The 20,782-nt window shown below is 37.7% G+C and overlaps 1 protein-coding gene across 45 annotated transcripts in view; it reads left to right on the plus strand.

Annotated features, from left to right (window-relative positions):
• RIMS1 (regulating synaptic membrane exocytosis 1) overlaps positions 1-20,782 on the plus strand; it is a 335,729-nt gene that overhangs the window by 253,586 nt on the left and 61,361 nt on the right. For 35 of the 45 annotated variants that reach the window (XM_055809523.1, XM_055809526.1, XM_055809531.1 and 32 more), the window contains 2 exons: positions 913-1,025; positions 10,365-10,531. The exons of 9 other annotated variants lie outside the window; for them this stretch is intronic. In XM_055809523.1, the coding sequence (XP_055665498.1) occupies positions 913-1,025; positions 10,365-10,531 (280 nt within the window). Of the gene's footprint in view, positions 1-912; positions 1,026-10,364; positions 10,532-20,782 lie in introns of those variants that run through there. One more of the 45 variants, XR_008747990.1, reaches the window with a different exon arrangement.

The following is a 20,782-nucleotide window of genomic DNA, read 5'->3' on the forward strand; positions in this document are numbered from 1 at the left end:
TTTATAGTGTTACCAAGTTTAAGAATAGTAAAATATATAATTCCCTCTGAAAATTATCCACTACACAAAGGTTAACTTATTGTAAAGAAGCCTTATTCCAGAGGCTTTCACGCTGCTCTTTCTGCTAGTACGAGGTCATCTTCCTGTGGCAAGCACAGCCAATATTAACTGCCATAGGTTGTTCAAATTGAAGAAGATGCTCTTTATAGCACCACAGCTTCTTGAAGGTTTAAGATCAGATGCAATATTTTAAACAAAGACTGTCACAGGGAAGTTGAAAGCACAACAATTAATTTGTTTGAAACAGAAGTGAATATTAGAGAGCAAAGTAGTGCATTTAAAGGACTCTTTGTAAAAATAAAAAAAACCACTAGAATATTACTGGGGTTTTTACTGTGACTGGTTGAATGGATAAATTATCCTCTCAAATAATCTTTATCTATGGTAAGCAGTTATGTTCAAGATAGCAGTAGGAGTTAATTACTTTAGAAATAAATTTTAATACCTGTTTAATGCTTTAATTCTTAGAATGCTACTGTACTATTTTCTACATTTAAGTGAATACATGGTTAGATGATCATGGATTTATGTCCCCTGTATCCAGAATACCTAGGAGGTTTATAATTCAGCCTATCATCTAAATTCTTTCACTCTTTTCATATCTGTTGCACCAGCTTGATAATGTATAGGAAATTGGGATGACTGCCCATTTTCAGGTAAAGACTCTTGCAGTGGAAATGGCTGATTTCTTGACATTAGTGTTCCTTTGTTCTGTGTTTACACCTTGCTTGTTCTACATGTTTGTACATTGTTTTGCTGAGAAGCAAATAAGCTAAAATTGTTGCTAAACCATTTGTTTTTCAAAAAAAGTTTTCACTATTTTTAATTGATTTTCATTGTGTGTTTTTGCAGCAAGCTTAGTAGTGGAGGAGCGAACGAGACAGATGAAAATGAAAGTGCACCGTTATAATCAGACATCAGGGTCTGGTTCTAGTCAAGAACATGAGCGTGATCAATATACCAAGGTAAAGTCAGTAGTATGGAAATGATACTTTGGCTTGAAAATTGAAGACATAAACCTGTTTATTTAAAATAGTATATATAACCCTCAAGAACACTGTATTATAAAGTCCAACAGAAATGTCTTCAATACCTTTAACATTGATTTTATCCCTATCTGATGTGCATTGGACTTAGTCATTGATGTCATCTAAAATGAATCTGCAAAAAACATAATGCTTCAGCACTAGTTCAGGAAAGAAAGATCCTTCAACAGCTGTTAAACAAAGCTGTGTCACCTCTAGCTTAGTAAGTCCCTGGCCTGCAAACCCCTGGAAGCTGGAAAAGTGGGCCATGGAAGTACCATGGTTTGTTGGCCTGACGCTTTGGTTCTTCTCTTGCTGTTGTCTGATGTGTAGAGAGCTGGACAGAATTAGATCCAATCACATGCTGCTGTTCTCATATGTGTGTAATTTTTTTGCATCCCAATAATGTCACATATAAAGTATTTCCTTTCTTGAAATACATAGATTACTTTGATATCCTTTCCTAATAAAACTGTAAAGATTTTCTCTGATAATTAAATGTACCTGAAATTACATAGCTGAAATTATATAGAGGGAATTTTTTTTTTTTTTAAACTTGATAATGCTAAAATGATATCCCACAACCTTGTAAGTTTAAAACTGTACAGGCTTCTGAGTAATGTGCTGAAAACATCTCACACATCTGCACTGCCACCTACAAATCCAGTTGTAAGGGGCTGGAGCTGAACTTCCTGCTAAAGACATTTTGCCTTGTGACACGTAACCAAGAGGGAACATTTGTAGAAGTCAGGAGAGGAATAGATGGTTAGATTCTGTGTTTCCTTTTAGAAATACAGCACGGTTTCAGTGTAGGCAAAGTAAAGGGGAGACAAAACCAGCAGTAATTCAGTTGTGGGGTAAGCATTCCTGCAATTCTATTCTGGTGTCTTTGAGAGTTACGTGCTTTCAGTGAATGAACATGGGACAGCAGTATGAATGTAGAAGTCCACTGTAAAAATTCAAAGACAAACATAGCTATTGTGTGCATTAAAAATAATGTCTCAGAATAACAGTAGTTGGAAGAAAATCACAGCTTTTATTAATTTACACTTTCGTGCTTCAAGAGCCACATTTCAAAGACGCTTGTATTTTTATTTCTGTGTTTAAGAGAGATTTTCCATTTGTGAACTGGTGCCGTACAGAAAACAACAAACATTGTCAAGCACCCAACACTGCGGACATCAGAACACTCCTGGCATTTTCTGCCATAGCACAGGCACCAGACTTTCTGTCCCTGCCCATCCAGAGTCACTTCCCTGTGTTTTGCAGAATTGATGCATGCTCCTGGAGGCACAGGTTAAAATAGCGGATAAGTGAAGTAACTCAGCAGAAACAAACCCACAAATTTACTTTGGAATGGGTAAATAGGCAGTTAGGCATCTAACTTGTAACATCTAACATATTTGAAAGATTATTTCAAGATCTTGTTATGGTTAAACGTGGAGACAACTTTGATAATGATGTTTCTGTTTTGAGACCACCTCACTGTGAACATAGAACTTAAATGAACAGTTCTCAAAGGAGAGAGAAATAGGAGAAACAAGGCTTTAGGTCCTCAATTGCCAAATTGTGGGACATCAGTGCTATTACAAAAACCCAACAATTGGGACTGAAATTTCCAGGTGAGATCATCTGTCAGAAGCCAGAAAGTGTATAAATAGAACAGCTCATTGGATATTGGGTTTGCCATTACCATCACAAGTCAACTCAGGACAAGGGGGTGAGATACAGTGTGTCTCTGTGGTACTTCCCAACCAGTTAACATGTTAAAAAAAAAAAAAAAAAAAAAAAAAGGAAAAACAGGTTTGATAAAGTTTGCAGGGGAGAAGGGTAATGTGCGATCTGAGGACTTTGGCCAGGATGACCAAGTGTATACCTTTGCTCATATTTAAGGGACAGTTTTCTGATTTGGATTGTGCTAACAGATCGATTCAGATTTTTGTATTTTTTTCATTATGAAACATTTTTAAATTCTGACTCTCTTTAATATTAATCATAAGCATTATTTTTGCTCCTCAATATTTTTTTTACTGGGTTAATGTAGAGCCAATTTATGGTTAAATAGTTGTTGGAGAACACCAACCTGCAATGTTATGAATTTCTCTTATCCTTTAGTACCTAGGGTTTTCTAGTATTGTCTTTAGTTTTTAAGTATATGTGGAAATGAAATTAGAATTTTAATCACAGCTTAATGAGTACTAAATGGAGAGAACTCTGTTGAAAATTGTTTTATTCAGAATATTTTTTAGAAGTATGACCACAATTTTGAGGAAGCAAATTTTCTGTCCACTGTTACAAGAAAAATACTTTTGGAGTACCCAGTGTTCTGACAGGCATGTACTCCTTTCCACAGTAAGGAGAATGAATTAGTTTTCCTGGACTTCAAATCCCCAAAGCTTTAACTTTTCAAGTATTTTCTACATGAAAATGGTATAGCCTTAGGTAGGATGGTCCAATTTTTCAGTGCTCAGAACAAATTTTATTAGCACATTCTAGTGCACTAAATTCATCAACGTAGCTATTTTGCTTCATATCACTATGGTGATAGTAATCGCTTTTAAAATGTTAGTAAAGCAAACCTTATGCTACTGTGTTTCTTCACTCTCATAAGATGCTGAAAGAGTCGAGAAAATAAAGCAGACAGATGAAGACTTAGACAGCTCTAATGAAAATGTGGTAAGTCTTATCAGGTGGTGCAGTAAAGCTGATGGCTAAAACCATCAAGGACTTAAGATATATCTAATTTTTGGTGCTAAAATATGTGACAAATTCTTTGAAAGCTGCAGGAGCAAAACTTATTTTAAATAAGAATGAAAAAATGTTCACGTCTAATAGACATTTTGGAATAGTGAGAAAGAAATATTAAATGGCTATTAAAAAAATAGCAGTTGAAATCAGAGTTTGTCCCTCCTCAACAGAATTAATTCTTTCTTTGCCAAGTAGCAGTGTTTGCCCACTGCTTCAGAAAATAAGTATTTATATTTATTAGAGAAATTATGCTGTGCTGCACATTGAGAAAATATTCCCTTCTGCTTTTCAGAGCAATCAGCTCACATGGATTTGATTCTTCCACTACTTTAACATTTGCAAATATGCTTGGTTTATTACACATAAAATTCTCTAAACCTTTCAAAAATTTCCCTTCGGTATGGACTGGATCTCCTTTGCAATAATTATGTGTATGCAAAATTAATTCCTTAAATATAAATATGTTTTCTCTTGTTTTGAAACGAGCCCTTTTTTGAGAGAGGCATTCTAACATGGCCTTGGCAATTTCCAGTCCATTTCTGGTGCATTTCTTCCATTTTTGTAGTTTCTTTCATTCAGTAAGTCTTAGTAAGCAAGCTTAGTTTTTCAAGCTTGCACCATGCAAGTTAGTGTGTTAACATTTTTAAACAGCTGTGTTTTAAACATCCATTAATGGATTTTGAATAGGTAGCCATCTGCACTACAACATTTGTATAGGTCTTGATGGCTGTTCCACTCTAATTGTTTTGAGACCTTCACAGCGTTCACATCATTATTTTGTTCAGTTCCAGTGGAAGGACTCCATAGTTTATGTGAAACAGTTGAATTCTAAAAAACTAAATGAGAAAAAAAAAAAAAAAGACCCCAAACAAACAAAAAAACCCACCCAAACAACTAAACCCTCTGTGGATTTGGCAAAAAGGTTTAAAGAAGAGCTTTAAACATCTGTCTGCCTTCTTTCTTCAGCATTGGTAAAGCTATAGTGGCTAGTATGCACGTATTTGTGCTGTTTCAGTGTTTAAGAGAATCAAAACACTGGTAGCATAATTCTGGGTTTGCATAGATATAAATGACAGTATATCATAATAAGGCTTTTAATTCAAAATACAGTAGTTTTTTATTCCAGATGCCATACACAGAACACAAACACCATGCTGCAGCTGTTCCAGCTTCCCGGAGAATGTGCAACACATTTTTTTATGGAAGGACTGTTCGTTCAAGACTGTTACAGATCAGAGCACTGTAGTACGTACTTAAAAGGACATCACACTATATTTAGATACACTACCGACTCAGTTAAGGCTGTATGTGATTGGAAAGCATTTAGCTTAAAAGTGTAATCATGGCATTAGTTCAGTGGCACTCTATAGATTTAATTTGATAATTAATGTCTGTAAGGAAGGGCTGGGTAGGAGGTTTGGGAAGATAGGAGGCTTATTATGTTAAGTTTCATGAGATGCTGGGTAAGGCATGACTACGTATAGAAAATGCTCTTGGACATCGATGTGATGATCCCCCTTCATCCACCTTCAAGAAAAAAATATTTACTATCATAGAGATACAGAAGTCACTCTAGTACTGGTAGGTTTTCACAAAATTCGATTAGATTCATTTATTTGACTTACGGACTTCACTGCAGATTTCCCATGGTTTGACTTGCTCATTTTACTGTTCTCTGTTAGAAACTTGGGTGGTCACAGTAGTTGAGTTGGATACAGTTACAGGAAGAGTTACTTAGAATCGCTGGTGCTTACTGGACTCTGGAGCATCAGGTGATCATCCCCGCTTAAATTTCTCATTTAATTTCCTCATTTTAAGCATTTAATTAGGCACATATTTCAGAGGTTAGTCACCTGAGACTTTTTTTGTAGTCAAACTCCTTCATTTTCCAGAGCTCTGAAATATTGTATTCTTCATGGTTTGGGGAGATCAATCTAGAAATATAAATACTTATTAATATGGAAGATAATATAATTGTAATGGACTATTAAGTGCCTTATGATCAGTAGAATTGGGACTATTGTTAGTCATGGAGGAACTGTAAAAGTGTTCATGAAGTGCACTCTTGGTTTATGTCTATGTTCTTTCCATGGATGTAACACATCTGCAGTTCATCATAGCCCTTTTTTTCTCCTTTTGCTGGCATAGAACAAGCAGCAACTCCACAGATAGCAAAGTGAATGGAACAACTGCATTTCAGCTGTTTGTATTTCATCTAGTTATACTGAAGAAAACTTCTGTCTTTGTAATGCAGAAGCAGACAGTGCAAATAGTTTGGGAATTTGAAGCTAGTTGCTATTAATGCTTAAAAAGACAGACCTGCTTTTAGTAATTGCTATTAAAGTTACTGCAAACATCAGCAACTCTCCCAATAGAAATGTTACATAAGCTTTAACTCTGAAAAATGTATGAAAGAGAAGTGATTGCACTGAAAATTCAGTTTATTTTGAAGCTTCAAAATTACATAATATTTAAATATAAAAAGACAGGAAATTTTATTACAAATGCAGAGTTATGAAGAGCAGTAGTTTTCTAGATGAGCAGGACTGCATCATGTTACTTTTGAGCCCAGCTGGAAACCTGCAGGCAGTACTTCAATGCAGATACCAAATAAGCAGATCTTAGCCCCTGACATTTTTCTTCTGAATGGTAAGTTCAGGTGTGTTGCATCAGTAAAATACTCTTCTTTGAATGATCACTGCTTTGTACTTCTGTCTGTATTTGAGGGGGAAAAAAGGGTTAACTTCAAAATTGTTTTAATTTTGTTCATCTGTTAGCTGAGATGACTGATTATCAGACTGAACTGAAAAGGGGTAGGTAGGGAATAAACAGAAAAAGTTGTATGCTTCCTGTAGAGGACAGTGAATTCAGTAGAAGCAGCAGCTATAGGAAGGAAGAGCTAAATCCAGAAGTAGTAGTAAAATGTAAATGCTGTAGCACTCAGCATTAACTTTCAGCATCACCACTTTTTGTGCTAAACTTTACTTCTGTGAAGGGAAGGGGTTTCAATTTCTCCAGAATCACAGCACTGACATACAGTATAAAGTGGTAGTGAAAGCTCAACCATGCCATGAAAATCTCATTTGGGAGGGGATACTCCATGTTTCATGCAGTAGCTCTGTGATTGCAGTACCAAGGCAAGTAGAAGACATAGATTCAGGGATTTTTAATTTGTGTCCCAGCACATCATAAAATCCTCTGTTTACCGACATATGAAATCCAGTCTGATAATTACAAAGCAATTTCATTTTGTACAAACTGCTGGACTATAGGAAGCAAGACAGAGTGAGGATATGTACATAGCCCCCACTTACAGGGGGATGATACTTGGGCTGAAGACCGTTCAGCGTTCAGTGAGGCTGAGTCCCTAAACAGTCACTGATATACAGCCTGGGACTTGTGACTTCTCTCCCAGTATCCTAACCACTAAGCTGGACAATCATGCTTGATGCTATCTCTTTTTCTCCTCCCCATCTTTCCCAGTCCATGTAAGGTAGAGCAAATTCAGTACAAGTGAAACAGAGGGTCTTCAGCTGCAACACATGACATATATAGTCCCCTGTGTTCAACTTTTGTTATTTTGCTTGAATAATAAATTGACTGCTAGACAAACAGCCAGATTCAGCTGTGGCTTGGGACAAAGGCCAGCAGCCTATACCTCCCTCAACACTTAAGAAGAAGAAGGGCTTCCAGCAGGATAAAGGAAGTCACCACATCTGGCCTTGATGCTTCCCTTGATGGGAAAGCTCAGATTGTGTCAGCCTTCTCCAGCGGGCTCAGGGACCACATGAATCTTCTACCATTCCAGATTCACTGTACGTACTCTCAAACCAAAGGCCACAAAGATAATTAGGACTTTTTGGCGAGGAAGAAAACTAGCTAGACATCATAATGACGGAGGAGGGAAGTCAGATTGTCTTCAGCAAGTACAAATAGAACACAGAGATATTTCTGAGACACTCTATTACACATACAAAACCCCATATATTTGAGAGAGATTGCATGGTTATGTATGTTTTAAACAAAGTATTTTTAAAACCTCACCTGTGGAGGAGTTGGTTTTGGATATAGTTTAAATATATAGGAAGAGTGTAATTCCTATTCACTGAAGTCAAGAGAAATTTTATTATTTAATAGGACCATGATTTCTTTTGTAATTGCAATTCTGTTTAGCTCAGTGGAAAGCCAGAATGCTTTTCATATTTTTTAGATGCTTCGTTTTGGGAAAGCTTAAGGGATTCATTAGGAATTCTGTGGGAATTTTGCATAAAATATCAAGGCTGGCTCAGGAATGGGGCAGTTTAACTTAAACTGGAAAAAAATAACCATTCAGTTTTCCAGCCTCTGAACATTTATCTTTAGCCTAAGTAAAAAGTTTTCATAGATTGTATTCTTCCTTTGTTTTTTTTTCTTAGGCTTTAGAAGAAAAATGTGTCATCTAAAGAAGTTTAAATATTCCATTAGTATGAAATAGAGCTGATAAGAATTAGAGTGCTTTGTGTTTCCATTTCAGAGAGGTTTGTTTTACAGTCTGAAATAGAGCAATCAGCAAAATTATTTAACAGACTGTACAAGCCATTTCCAAAAAGGTGATCTGAATAACCATGTCATCATAGTCTCACCTTAACCCCGTTGGTCATTTATATTCTGAGAAGTCATGCCAAGTCACTTGGAAGGAGAATCTCCAAATAAATCCTCGCTGTAGTTGAAAATATTTTAAAATATTAGACAACTTCAGTCCTCTGTGTTACCCACTTCATTAAACCAGAGTTCCCATGCATCTGTTTCCATGTCAGTCCCTGTTAGACATGGTGTTTGAGCTCGAAGTCATCATGCTCCAAGCTATTCTGAAATCATCTGCAGTTTCATTTAGTATTTGAAGCTGAAAATTTACCTTTAGTAAACCAGAGCTTTCTCCACAAATGGTTAATTCAGCCAGCCAGTGCAAGCCCCTCACAGGGTATTGCTGAGAGTTTCCTCAGTGCATGCTCCTTAGGTCAAACCTCCAGGTTTTTATTCATACTTTGATTTGTGTTTTTAATTTTGGCTTATGCCATCCAGGAGCTGTGAGTAGCCCTGAAACACACATTGAGACGCTAAATCTGTATAACCTCTATTTCTCCTACAGATTTCTGTATTTACAGTCAGAGCTTAGTATCATCTTTATTCCCTCCCCTTCTCTGCTCCCGTTAACTTCCTCATCTTATCTTAGTTGTTTTTCCAAGTGTGCTGTGGAGACCTCAAACATAGTTGCTGAAAGGGACCAGAGCAAGAGGAGATAAACCTGGCTTGAAGACAGGAGGCCTGACACGTTCGTCTATACAAACCCAAGCATGTGTTCACCAGGCTTTTGAAATTGAGACATGACATTTGCTGATTGACTCAGCCTGCAACCCAGTGCCTAGTTGAGCTGGGGATATTCAGACTGTCACAGCTTTGTGTATAATTCATAAATAAACTTTTATGACTTGCAATTTTATAGAGGACAGATCCAGAAAATGAACTCCCTAGAGTGTCATGTCAAAAACTGCCTAGTCTTCCCATGTGTTAGTGGTTTTCCCATAACACGCCCTGGGAAGTATGCCACTGTTTTAGTGACTTCCCAGCCAAGGGTACCTTGCTGCCTAATGACAGTGGGGTTTAGTTTTGTGAACCTGACAATGATTTGATCCTCTCATCTGTGTGACTGAAGATTTAGGTAAGTGTGACATTGCTAGGATTGAAGCTTCCTTTTAGGTATGTCTGACTGATGATGTGAGTAATCAGAGTATGATGTAATAGGCGGTGTGGTGTCACACTTGGTTTTAACTAATCAAAGCTTCTGCAGTTAGAAAAAGGGAAATAACTTCTGCCCTTGTCCACGTATTCCTCCTACTGGGTCTTTGCTAGTTCTCCTGTGTTTGCACATGTAAAAGCTACTAGATCAGGGAACTGATCTGTGTGAAAACAAATACGATTTTGGCTGAGTTAGCTTTCTGCCTGACTAGTATCATGATACAGAGAGATATTTTGAGGTAGAAAATGTACTTTTTTCCTTTTCTAATGGAACTCAGGCATTAAAATCAATCCCCAGTGTCAGCTTCATGTAGAATTACATTTTATTCAGACTCATATGCAGTTCTTCTGTTCCAAACTAACTCTGTATAGGTCTTTCATAGGTTATTTTTTAATATTTGAAAAACTGAATAAAGGATCTGTAGCCAAAGAGATGGCATGCATATGCTTGTGAAGATGTCTGCCCACTGCATAAACATTTCATTATAGTTCCAGTGTACTAAAGAACCAGCAGCCTATTTCAATTCCAATGCTGTAATTTGTTTTAAAGTGTCTTATTTAGTCCATAAATATCATGTTTGATTTCTTCACTAGGCATTAAGTTATTATTTAAGATAGGTGTTTCTCTGAATTTCTTACAGTTTTGTTAGACCTAAAAGCATTTAGAGAGAATTGTCATACTTAGGTCATTTGTTGTCTCAGTATGTGTGTGATGTTTTGATAAGACTCCTCACCCTTTCTTTTCTTGATCTCTAGTATAACATACAAACAGATCAGTACAGAAGTTGTGATAACGTCTCTGCCAAATCATCAGATAGTGATGTCAGTGATGTGTCAGCCATTTCCCGAACCAGCAGTGCCTCACGCCTCAGCAGCACAAGTTTTATGTCAGAGCAATCTGAACGCCCTCGGGGCAGAATCAGGTGAGTTCTCAGAGCAGCTTCAATGGTATCACACACCCCTCTTTTGTTTAGTGCCAAAATATGGCCAGAAATTATCGAAATTAGATGAACACGACATAAGAATTTACAATTATGCATATATAAATTGTCTTCCGTTGCTAGCCTAAGATGACAGTATCTTTACAGTTGTGCATCTAAAACAGAAAGCAGACTTCCCATGAGGAAATGACAGATTAATGTATCTGTGGCAAGTGGAACTTGAGCACACACTATCATCTCATTGCTGACTATGAATCAGTGTAATCTATATGCCAAGAAGGTATTACAGCATAAATATTACTAGGTATTTTTATCTAAAGAATTTGCTTTCATAAAAGTGCTGGTTTTCTTGCTTTCAATCTATGTATTTATCTCGCTACCTACCTGCTTTTATTTTGCTGTTTTCATGCATATGATAAATGACTAGATTTGAAACGAGTATTTATATAATAATTTTGATATCTCTGGTTCAGAAGTAGTTTAATTCATTTACTTTATCATTAATCAAATATATCTTTCATCCCTGATACTAATCTCTTCTTCATTTAGTGCTTTTTTAGATACGCAGGTTGGTTCCTGTCTTCATTTAACATAACGGCAAAACTCCCACTGGCTATAATGGCTGTAGGATTGGCTTGCTAGTCTATGATTATATCTACCAATGTCTGAATCCTCAGAAATTTGAGTTTAAGCGTTATAAGACACAAGCAGAATCAGGAACTATTAAAAAAAAATAAAATTATCTCCATGGAGGAAATCAGTCTGATAAGAGTCTGGATGGCATCATATAAGTGCTTCAGAACACTTCTAGACAGATTCACTATCCAAGAAGTTCAGCTGTAGGCTTATTGATCTATTAGTCCAATGGGAAGGGATCTTAAGCAAACTCAGAAACTGGTCTCTATGTGTATACTACTTCCACCTCATTTTTTTGTTAAGGAAAGTTCACGGGGTATTCAAAGTCATGTTTCAGATTGGTGAAATTATAACCTGACAGCTGCAGTAATCTACAATCCAGCAGAACACTGCAGTGGAACTGTAAATGTATTTAAAGTTATTCAAGTGTTTAAAGTTATTTCAGTTAATGTGTTTAAATACTGCATTTCATTGTGTCCTAGCTTTTCAGTATTTGTCTCTTACAGAGGGCTTTAGTCATACCAAAATACCTGTATTTTCTAGACATTGATTTTTGTCAACTAGGCCTTGTCACAGTATCTTTGACAGGTTGAACAAAACAGGATTTTTTTTCCCATTAAATATTTCTGTGTTGAACAGATTTTATCAGAAATGTTCCTTGGGTCAGAACGTCTGATCACAAATGTCAGACACAGGAGAACCAGTAACCTCATGTGAGGCTGGAAAGGGGGAATCCTATGGTCAAATCCTTGCTCTCATTCAACCTCTTCCATTTCAATGAGTAGCGGAGCACTTTGGGTACAGGATTACCCAACCTCATGTACAAAACCAAGCGTCTGCAATGGGAGCTCCAGTTCAGCTTCACTCTAGACCCCTAAAGTGAGATGTAGGTAGAATTCAGATGCTTTCCCTTTTTGATACTGTCCACAGAATCCATACCTCAGAGATTAGACACCTGCTTTAATTTTCTCTAAATTAAGGTAGTACTTCCATAGTGAAGAAAATGTATAGTAATCATATACAGTGCAGCTCATTAAGTACAAATATGAGGAAGAAATTAACAAATTCATAAATTACTTGTAACGTTCATTATTTTTCTTCTAAGCTGGCAGTGGTTTTGCTCCCCTGAAAGACCTGTTGAAATAAATGGGACTTGCTTAATATACTATCTTTGCAATTAGCCTATTTCAACCACTAAATGTAGTGGAGTAAAATTTAAAATAATTTTATGTTATGTCGGAAAACATTGTATCCAGCAGTTTAATGTCCACTGTTCAAAATTTTCCATTCCAGTTGTCCACGCTTATCTTTGAATGATTGCTTGTCATTGCTGTGAAAACATCAAAGTCTTTAGAGACCTGAAAAAATGTTGTATCATGGGAATCAAATATCAAGAAAGGTCAGAATGTAAGGAAGTTGGTGTTGGAGAAAAGGAGAAGGCATTTTGATGATGATCTGAGCCAAAGCCAGCTTCCTGCCCTCCTGTGTCTGTACTGGTAGCCTCTGTCACATAGTCTTTAGACAATTCTTTATGTAGCTTACTTACAACATGGGAATGAAGAGTTAATTTAGGGAAAGGGTTGATTGTATTATGAACAATTTTTTTCAGACTGAAATTCATGCTTTTTAACACTAGCCTTAAAAACTACTTATCTTCAGTGGAATTCACATAAAAATTAGGGTGTTGTTACATTATTTCTCTAACTTCTCTAAATCATTAAAAAGAAGAAAATACTTATTATCTTGGATGGTTCATAGATCTCAAAGACAGGTGAATTGCCCTTTTCTACATTAGTTGTTGAAGGAACCTAGATGAATAGTTTAGATTGTTGCTTTGATTTTAGACATCTGAAGTTAAGTGAAATTTATTCTTTCTCTTAATTACTGATGTTTTTTAAGTTCAAGGAATTAGAAATCTGAAATTCAAATTTGTTTAGTAATTTGAAGTTTAAATTTTATTTTTTCCCTCCAAGGAACCCGATGTTAACATATATCAAGCAAGATGGGATGGGATGGGTTGGGATTGGATTATTGAGCAGGAAGGGCAAGGAAAAGAGCAATTTTTTTTACTTCCTGTCTTCTGTCTTGCTAAAACCACATATCCACCATCATCTTCATTTGACAGTTTGTCAGCCCAGTGGCCATGGGAAGCGTGTGAGTGTAGTGTTAAGTTTAAAGACAAAGTTTGTTGAACTGCCTTTTTTATGCACCTACTTTTGTTCTCCAGATATCTTCTTTACATGAGAAGTATGAAGAGCCTAGTAAACATATAGAAACTCAAATGAGGTGGTCCAGCTTTAGCTATCTCATTAAACGAAGTCATTCAGTAGTGTTTATAGGTGCCTTTTGTATCTAGAAGAAAAATAGACAAATCCAGAATACACAAGCAAGATTCCTAGTTGGCATCACCCTTGGAAAGGATGATCCCATCTCTTTCTCCATGGAATAGAGAAAAATGAATCCTCAGGCAGTTGATCAGCAAGCTGAGTTAATTAAACTAAATAGAAAACTGTGACTGGAGAGTACTCCAGGGTTTAGAAGAGTAACCTGAAGTGAAACTGTGCTCCTCTAACATATCTGCATGAGCTAAAAAACACTGGTTAGTTACTCATATTAAGAGATGTGATGTGAAATTTCTGAACATGAAGTATGCCAGCTTAAGAAAGCAGTAGTTTCCGTTAATGTTGTTAGGCAGTATAACCCCATCATCCCTCATATTAATGCATCTCTGAAAACTGATATAATTAAGATTCTAGAGATATGAAAATATAAGATACTGTCCTCTTTAGGGCTGTTATTAAGAAGGCAAACTTTTGTTGTAGTTTTATACAATATATCATTAAATATCAGAAGGACCAAGGTTTCAGTCACAGTGAGTGTGGTTTATATCCACTAACTTCACCACCAGTTCTGCCAGCACAAAGCTTCCTGACCTTTCCTCCCAAATCCTTATGGAGATTTGGGAAAGAGCCTTTAAAAATCTAGCTAATGCCTTTTGCCCCATCATTCCAGGCAGAATCGATCTCTCTCTCTTTTCCCTCAGTTTTGAAGATTTGAGATTCTGTAGTTTCAGACAATGTATTCTATATTATCCTATGTTTAGAAATAGTTAAACCTGGAAGAACATATGTTTTTCTTGTGGCTTTAAAGTCTGTGGGTACTAGCTATAAGTGTAGAACAATTCGGGGCGGGGGGGGGAGGGTGTTGACAGTTTTTCATTTTGGTGAGTAACTCTTTCAGTTACATTACTCAAACTACACTGTGCTTTTAATGATGTACAGCATTTATAGAATGAAACATCTGAACAGCAAGGATAAAACCAGATGATGCAAAATAACACAGAAATACCATGCATCTTATTTGAACAGCTAGATAACACTCTAGCTATTATTTGGGACAAAACTCCCAAATCTGAATTTTTGTAGTATTAGGAAACTTGAGCTTGTTGAAGAAGTTCGTAACATAGAGCGAATGAAAGCAAATCTTCCCTTTCCTTTAATCAACAACAAGACACTGATTTCATTCCTACAACATATTTGTAATTGAATTACTTTTCAGAAAGCTGTGACATAGCATGCTTGGGAAATGCTGTTAGTTAATCTTCAGTCTGGAGATTTTGTTGATTAATACTTCTCGTAGGTTGCAAGAGGGAATTATGATTGATGCAAGTTTTAAATATAAGTATATAAAATAGCTTCTTCATTTCTAATTGGTTTAGCATTTTCAGGGGAATGTTATAAAAAAAATGGCTATGCATGGATAAACTAGTCTGCATATGAAATTATTCCAGACATCTTTCCTGTTACCATTCTGGGAAGTCTGGTTGACTGCCGTGCTCTCTAGTGGAAGTGCAGGGAAATATCAGGAATTTTTCTTCAGGGAACAAAATATTCTGGCGCTTTTGACTTGAATCAGAGTCAGACTGTGAATTTGGTTTGCCACAGCATTTGGAGTTGGTGAGTTTTTCATGACTGAAGTCAGATCACCAGTCCTTCTTTATGGAGGTTTGCTTCCATCAGCCATGGTCTTTATGCGTTCGTAATACAGTTAAGCAATACTTTATACCTGTGTATGCTACAGATGTTACTGTATATAATTCAGGAACATTTCTCATATCCTAAATGAAGCAGAAGGAAATTTTTCTTGGTTTAATGCAAGTGATTGATAACTAAAACTCCATGTAAAATACATGATGATTAATCAGCACCAAATGGGCTTGGTCAGACAAAGAAGGTCATTTGATCGCTTCATTTAAAATTATGCCCTGTGATTTCATTGCATCATTTTTTCATTACGGGCCTGAATATGCAAAGATACCTGGACTTCTTGGTGATGTCAGGTAGGGAAGTGTCATGCTCGGTAAAGGTGAGCCAGAGGCTTCTGTTTTGGAGGATTTAGCAGGTTGACTACCATAAGGTATTTCACTTAAATCTGATTGAACAAGATCTGCTAAATATATGAAAAATTATATAACTGCTTTTAAGGTGTATCTGGACTTCAAATTGCCCCTACGTTAGGAATACCACTGTTATTCCTCATTTTAAATTTGAAAATCACATCTTTATTAAGAATTATATTTAGTCTCTTAATGAAGGTGTGATGCGTGTCATATTTTGATCTGGTTTTACGTGCTTTGCTTAATTGAAAGCTTAAGTTTAATTAAAATATTTTAAATGACCTTATCAAAGAAAGAGGATAATATAATGGGTTATAACAGTAGACTTAAACCAGTCCTAAATTATTTCACATGTACCATACCACTAAATGGCTTGTATCACAAACTCACGCTTGTTGGGATTCAGGTATGTTTTCAGTACAGTACTGAAGGAAAATAGCTTTTTTTGGTTCGTACTGTCGACTCTAGATAATACACCTTTTTATCCCCAATTTCCAGAACAGCATTTACAACTTGCTGGTAGCTGTTGTTCTTCCATTACACTAGAACTTCAGTGCTAGTACACTTGAGCTAGAAACAGGAATGATGGAGGAGTGAAATGTCAACACATGATCAAGTGAGGAAGGGGTTGATGGGATGATAAACAAATGGTGAAGGGTGATGGAGACAGGCAGGACCTCACAGTCAACAAAACAAGGCAGGAAGGAGCCCACCCCAAGTGTATGCACATGAATAAAGATGTGCTTGAGTGGAGAACATCTGGGGGAAGCTCACATATCTTTTATCGGAGATCAGCCCAAGTGGGTTGGCTCTCTGAATGGCCTGTGCTCTAATGCATGGGGAACAAACAAGAGGAATTAGAGGTGTGCTAGGCAGCTGCAGGGCTATGATCTCATCATGATCACAGAGATATGGTGGGATAGGACACATGACTGGAGTCCTGTAGTCCATGGAAACACAGGACAGAAAGGCAAGGAAGGGTTGTTGCCCTTCTTGTGAGAGAGCAGAGTATGCAGGGAGCTCTGCCTAGAGGTGGATGATGAACCAGCAGAGATTTTATGGGTCAGGATTAGAGGGCCAACCACTGTCATGATGTTGTGGGTGTCTGCTATGGACTTCCTGATCAGGAGGAAGTAGTAGATGAAACCTTCTTCCAACTGACAGATTCATATTCACAGGCTCTGGTTTTCATGGGAAACTTAAGCCATCCTGGTATCTGCTGGTTGAGCAATGCAGTAGGGCACAAGCAATCCAGGAGATTTCTGTACTGCACTGATGATCAGAGGGAAAGTCTGGAGCAAGGACTCAGGAGAGGATGATCAGATCAGGGAATATTTAGACAAGCTATATGTGTACAAGTCATTGACACGTGGCAAGATGGACCCGTGAGTACTAAAGGAGCTGGTACTGACCAATGTCATTGCAAGGCCACTTGATAATCTTTGGAGCATGATGACAATCAGAGGATGTTCTTGAAGACGAAGAAAGCAGTTGTCACTGTCTATCTTCAAGAAGGGCAAGTGGGATCTGGGGAACTATAGGCCTGTCAGCCTCAGGTCAATCCCTGGGAAGCTGATGAAGCAAATAATCCCAGAAACCATTTCCAAACACACAGAATAAGGGGGTGACTGTAAATAGTCAGCCTGAATTTTCAAAGGGGAAGTCAGGCCTCACCAACCGATAGCATTCTTTCACTAGTTCACTGGCTTGGTGGATGAGAGGAGAACAGCAGATGTTCTCTGTCTTGTCTTTGGTAAGGCTTTCAGCACTGTCTTCTGAAACATCCTGATAGAGAAACTGGGGATATACAGCCTAGGTAAGTGAACAGTGAGGCAGATCAGAAACTGGCTAACAGCAGGCTCAGAGGGATGTGATCTGGGGCACAAAGTTCAGCTGAAGGCAAGTCACTAGGGATGTATGTCTGTGGTCAATATTGTGTCAGTACTGTTTAACATCTTCATTAGTGACTGGAATGATGAGACAGAGTGCACCCTCAGCAGGTTTGCAGACAACAGAAAACTGACAGGAATAGTTGATAGACTAGGTAGGTGTGACACTATTTAGAGGAACCTCAACCAGATGGAGAAATGGGCCAATAGGAACCTCATGAAGTTCAACAAGGGAAATGCAGAATCTTGCATCTGGGGAAAAATAACTCCATGTACCATTACACAGTGGGAGTTCACAGCTGGAAATCAGCTTTGCAGGAGGGTTGGACTAAACAATCTCCAAAGATGTCCTCCAACCTCAACTATTCTGTGATTTTGTGAATAATGTATTGGGTAGGTGAATATGCTGTATCTGGAAATTACTTCTAATTCAACTCAGATTGGGACTGAACCTAAATGAAAGTAAAATATTTAGTTATAGAATGCAAAGCAGGTGACAGTCAAGTAGTGTGAAAAAACAGGTAACAGGAATGAAAAACTGTTTCATCTGTATTTAACTCCTGAAATCTTTCTCCCATTTTCATATCATGTGCTGACCTTTTACCTCACTCATGTGCATACTAAAGTTGCATAATCAGAGGCAATCCTCTGTAACCAGAGCACGTTAGATTTTATCGTCCATCCTTTCCTCAGGGTTTCGTTACAGTTTCTTTCAGGTTCAGATCTTATTCCACACATGCACACACATGCATGCGCAACACTCTTGATTCTTAACCAGTTTAGGAGACTGCTTCTCAACCTTGTGATTTTGGTTTTACTTCTCTGATTGTGCATGCACAAACTTTATATGTATGTACTTCAAAAATGCAAATGACCCTTTGTCAGAGGACCCTGCCTTCCATTCTGCTGCTACCAAATCATCATCACACTTGGAGAATGAATATTGGTTTTCCTGTCTGTTGAGACAATATGTTAATGTTACTAGGAAGTGATCATCCTTTTTATATCAATCTCTAAAATTGACCACGCTACTTGGTATCATGTGAGTATGATTAAAACATACAGCTTGCTTCTGGCTCATTGTGACAACCTGGTAAAACAGTAATCAACCACTTTGAGCTGATAAATGAGCTTGTAGTGACCAATCCTCAGGCTTTTCTTTAACAGATACCTAAACAGACTGGACATAATCAGATTTCAGGAATGTTATTTCATTAAACCTCAGCTATATTTATGACACATACAGAAGGATTTGGTCGTAATTCAGACCTGTTTTGTAGTAGGTGTTGTCTGTAAGCAGGACATCTCCCCATATCTGTTCTGTCCTCTCTATAAGAAAACAGGACTGGAAGGGACCTCTCTGGAGTCACTGAATGTAGCCTCTGCTATTACAAAGAACTGAATCAACAATGTATTTTCGGCATCCATCTTCAACCTAATTGGTTGCTTTTGCACCCACTGATTTCAGAAGGTCTTCCAAATCTAATTTCTTTGATGCTCTGGAAATTTCTTTCAGTTACAAGGTAAATCTATTCACAGGGAGTTTAAACACATTGTTCACATTTGTCCCGGTGCCACTATTAGCATATTATTTAGACAGGCTTCTCCTCCCTTCTGCTTACTCTCTGGGGATTCATTGTAAGCAATCATAGTGGCTTAACTAGCTGTTGTTTTACTCAGTTACATATTACATCCTTTCTATTTTGTTGGTCATGCTAGCAGCCCTTTTCTGCCAGTTTCCAGTTTGAATTAAACCTTCTTGAATTCACATGACCGGCAGTGTAGATGAGGTCTCCTGCACAGTGTCATTAACTCTGCCCTAATGAACTCGTGGAAGGATCTATTTGCTTTTTTCATAACCATAATACTTGGTTGTACTGGTTATGTAGCAATAGGCCAAAATGGTCAAAAACTGTAACCATGTCAGCAGCTGTGCCTTTGGAGGCATAGTTACAGCTGGGTGGTTTTCTCAGTTCCCTGCATCTCCTTCAGAGTCTTTTCTCCTCGGATACGGAACATGCATGAAGAGCTAGGCGATATCAGTGTGGACCACGGCACAGTGTTCTCTACAACACCCTGCTCCTGCAGGCTCGCCTTGCCACTTCAGCCAGGAGGAAATCCGAGAAACTTAGGTCTTTTTTCTATCCCCTTGGAATGTCAATTAACAATACTGAAAGGGAAGATCCAGTTAATCCAAAATATCTTTCATATACAACTTTGCAGAGGTACTTTCCAAATATCCTCAACTTTTTGTACTGAAAAGAAACTGTCTGCTACTTAATGAATCTGCTGTTCATTTCTTTTAAAAGGAATGAACATATTAAAGTTGGGTTTGACCATGACTGAAGATTTGCAGTAGATGTCTGAATGTCACCATGAAGCTGAAGATAAAGTGTATCATGCAATATCAATTTTTTCAATCCACAGTTTTTGCCCAACTCCAATAATTCTTCCAGTTTGTCAGCAGGGATTAGAAGTACCCTCTGCCAAATCTCTGAGAAAATAACCTAATGTTCCTTCAGCTGATGGTACTCTCATGCAAAGAGCTAACTAGAAATAAGGGTATGTAAACATTTTCTTTTCAAAGCCCTTGGGGACTTTCCTAACTGTGACAGTTCTGGAAACTCACACTTCTGGAGAGGGAGTCTGCTGGCTTTATGTACATGTAGGAGACTCCCTAGCACAGGATAGGGTCCCTGTCCTTATGCTGTTGTACTTTTGTTATTTATTGTGGAACCAGTCTCTTCAAGCTCTTAAGGTGATGAGCTTGAAAACTCTAAGCCAGGCAAAGGCTCCCAGTCACTTAAATAAGACCTCTCCCTTCCCAGCTTCTAGACCTGCCCAGAGACATTTTGCTTGGAATTCACTGGGAAATGGTGAGTGCTCACTGGCTGCTTTTCTGTGCTTGTAGCTCCCTCTTATGTGGCACTGTTTGTGCGCGTAGATCCCTTTTTTCAGAGTTTCATTTCATGCGGCTTATTATACTGATCTCTTACGTAAAATGCTCAGTGCCTTTAGTGTGGGGCCAGATGAAGTAACTGGAGGTTTGCCATCTCATTGAAGGCAAACAGCAGCATTGATCTGCAGAAGATCTGTCAAGGAGAGATGTAGCCAGAGAGCGCTCTCTGGATTGGAAATAGATTTTCTCTTACTGGTTTTCCATCCTCCCACATAGTACATAGGAGCTAGTTTAATACAAATTATGGTGATGAGGGAGAATGGAGTAGAGAGTCTGAAGGGTCTCACGACCTCTTCTCAGCCTTCGCAATAGTGCTGCCTGTTACCATCATATATGTATGTGCAATAAAGTTG

This window comes from Falco peregrinus, chromosome 7, assembly GCF_023634155.1.
Source record: "Falco peregrinus isolate bFalPer1 chromosome 7, bFalPer1.pri, whole genome shotgun sequence".
In the NCBI taxonomy this organism is placed as follows: Eukaryota; Metazoa; Chordata; class Aves; order Falconiformes; family Falconidae; genus Falco; species Falco peregrinus.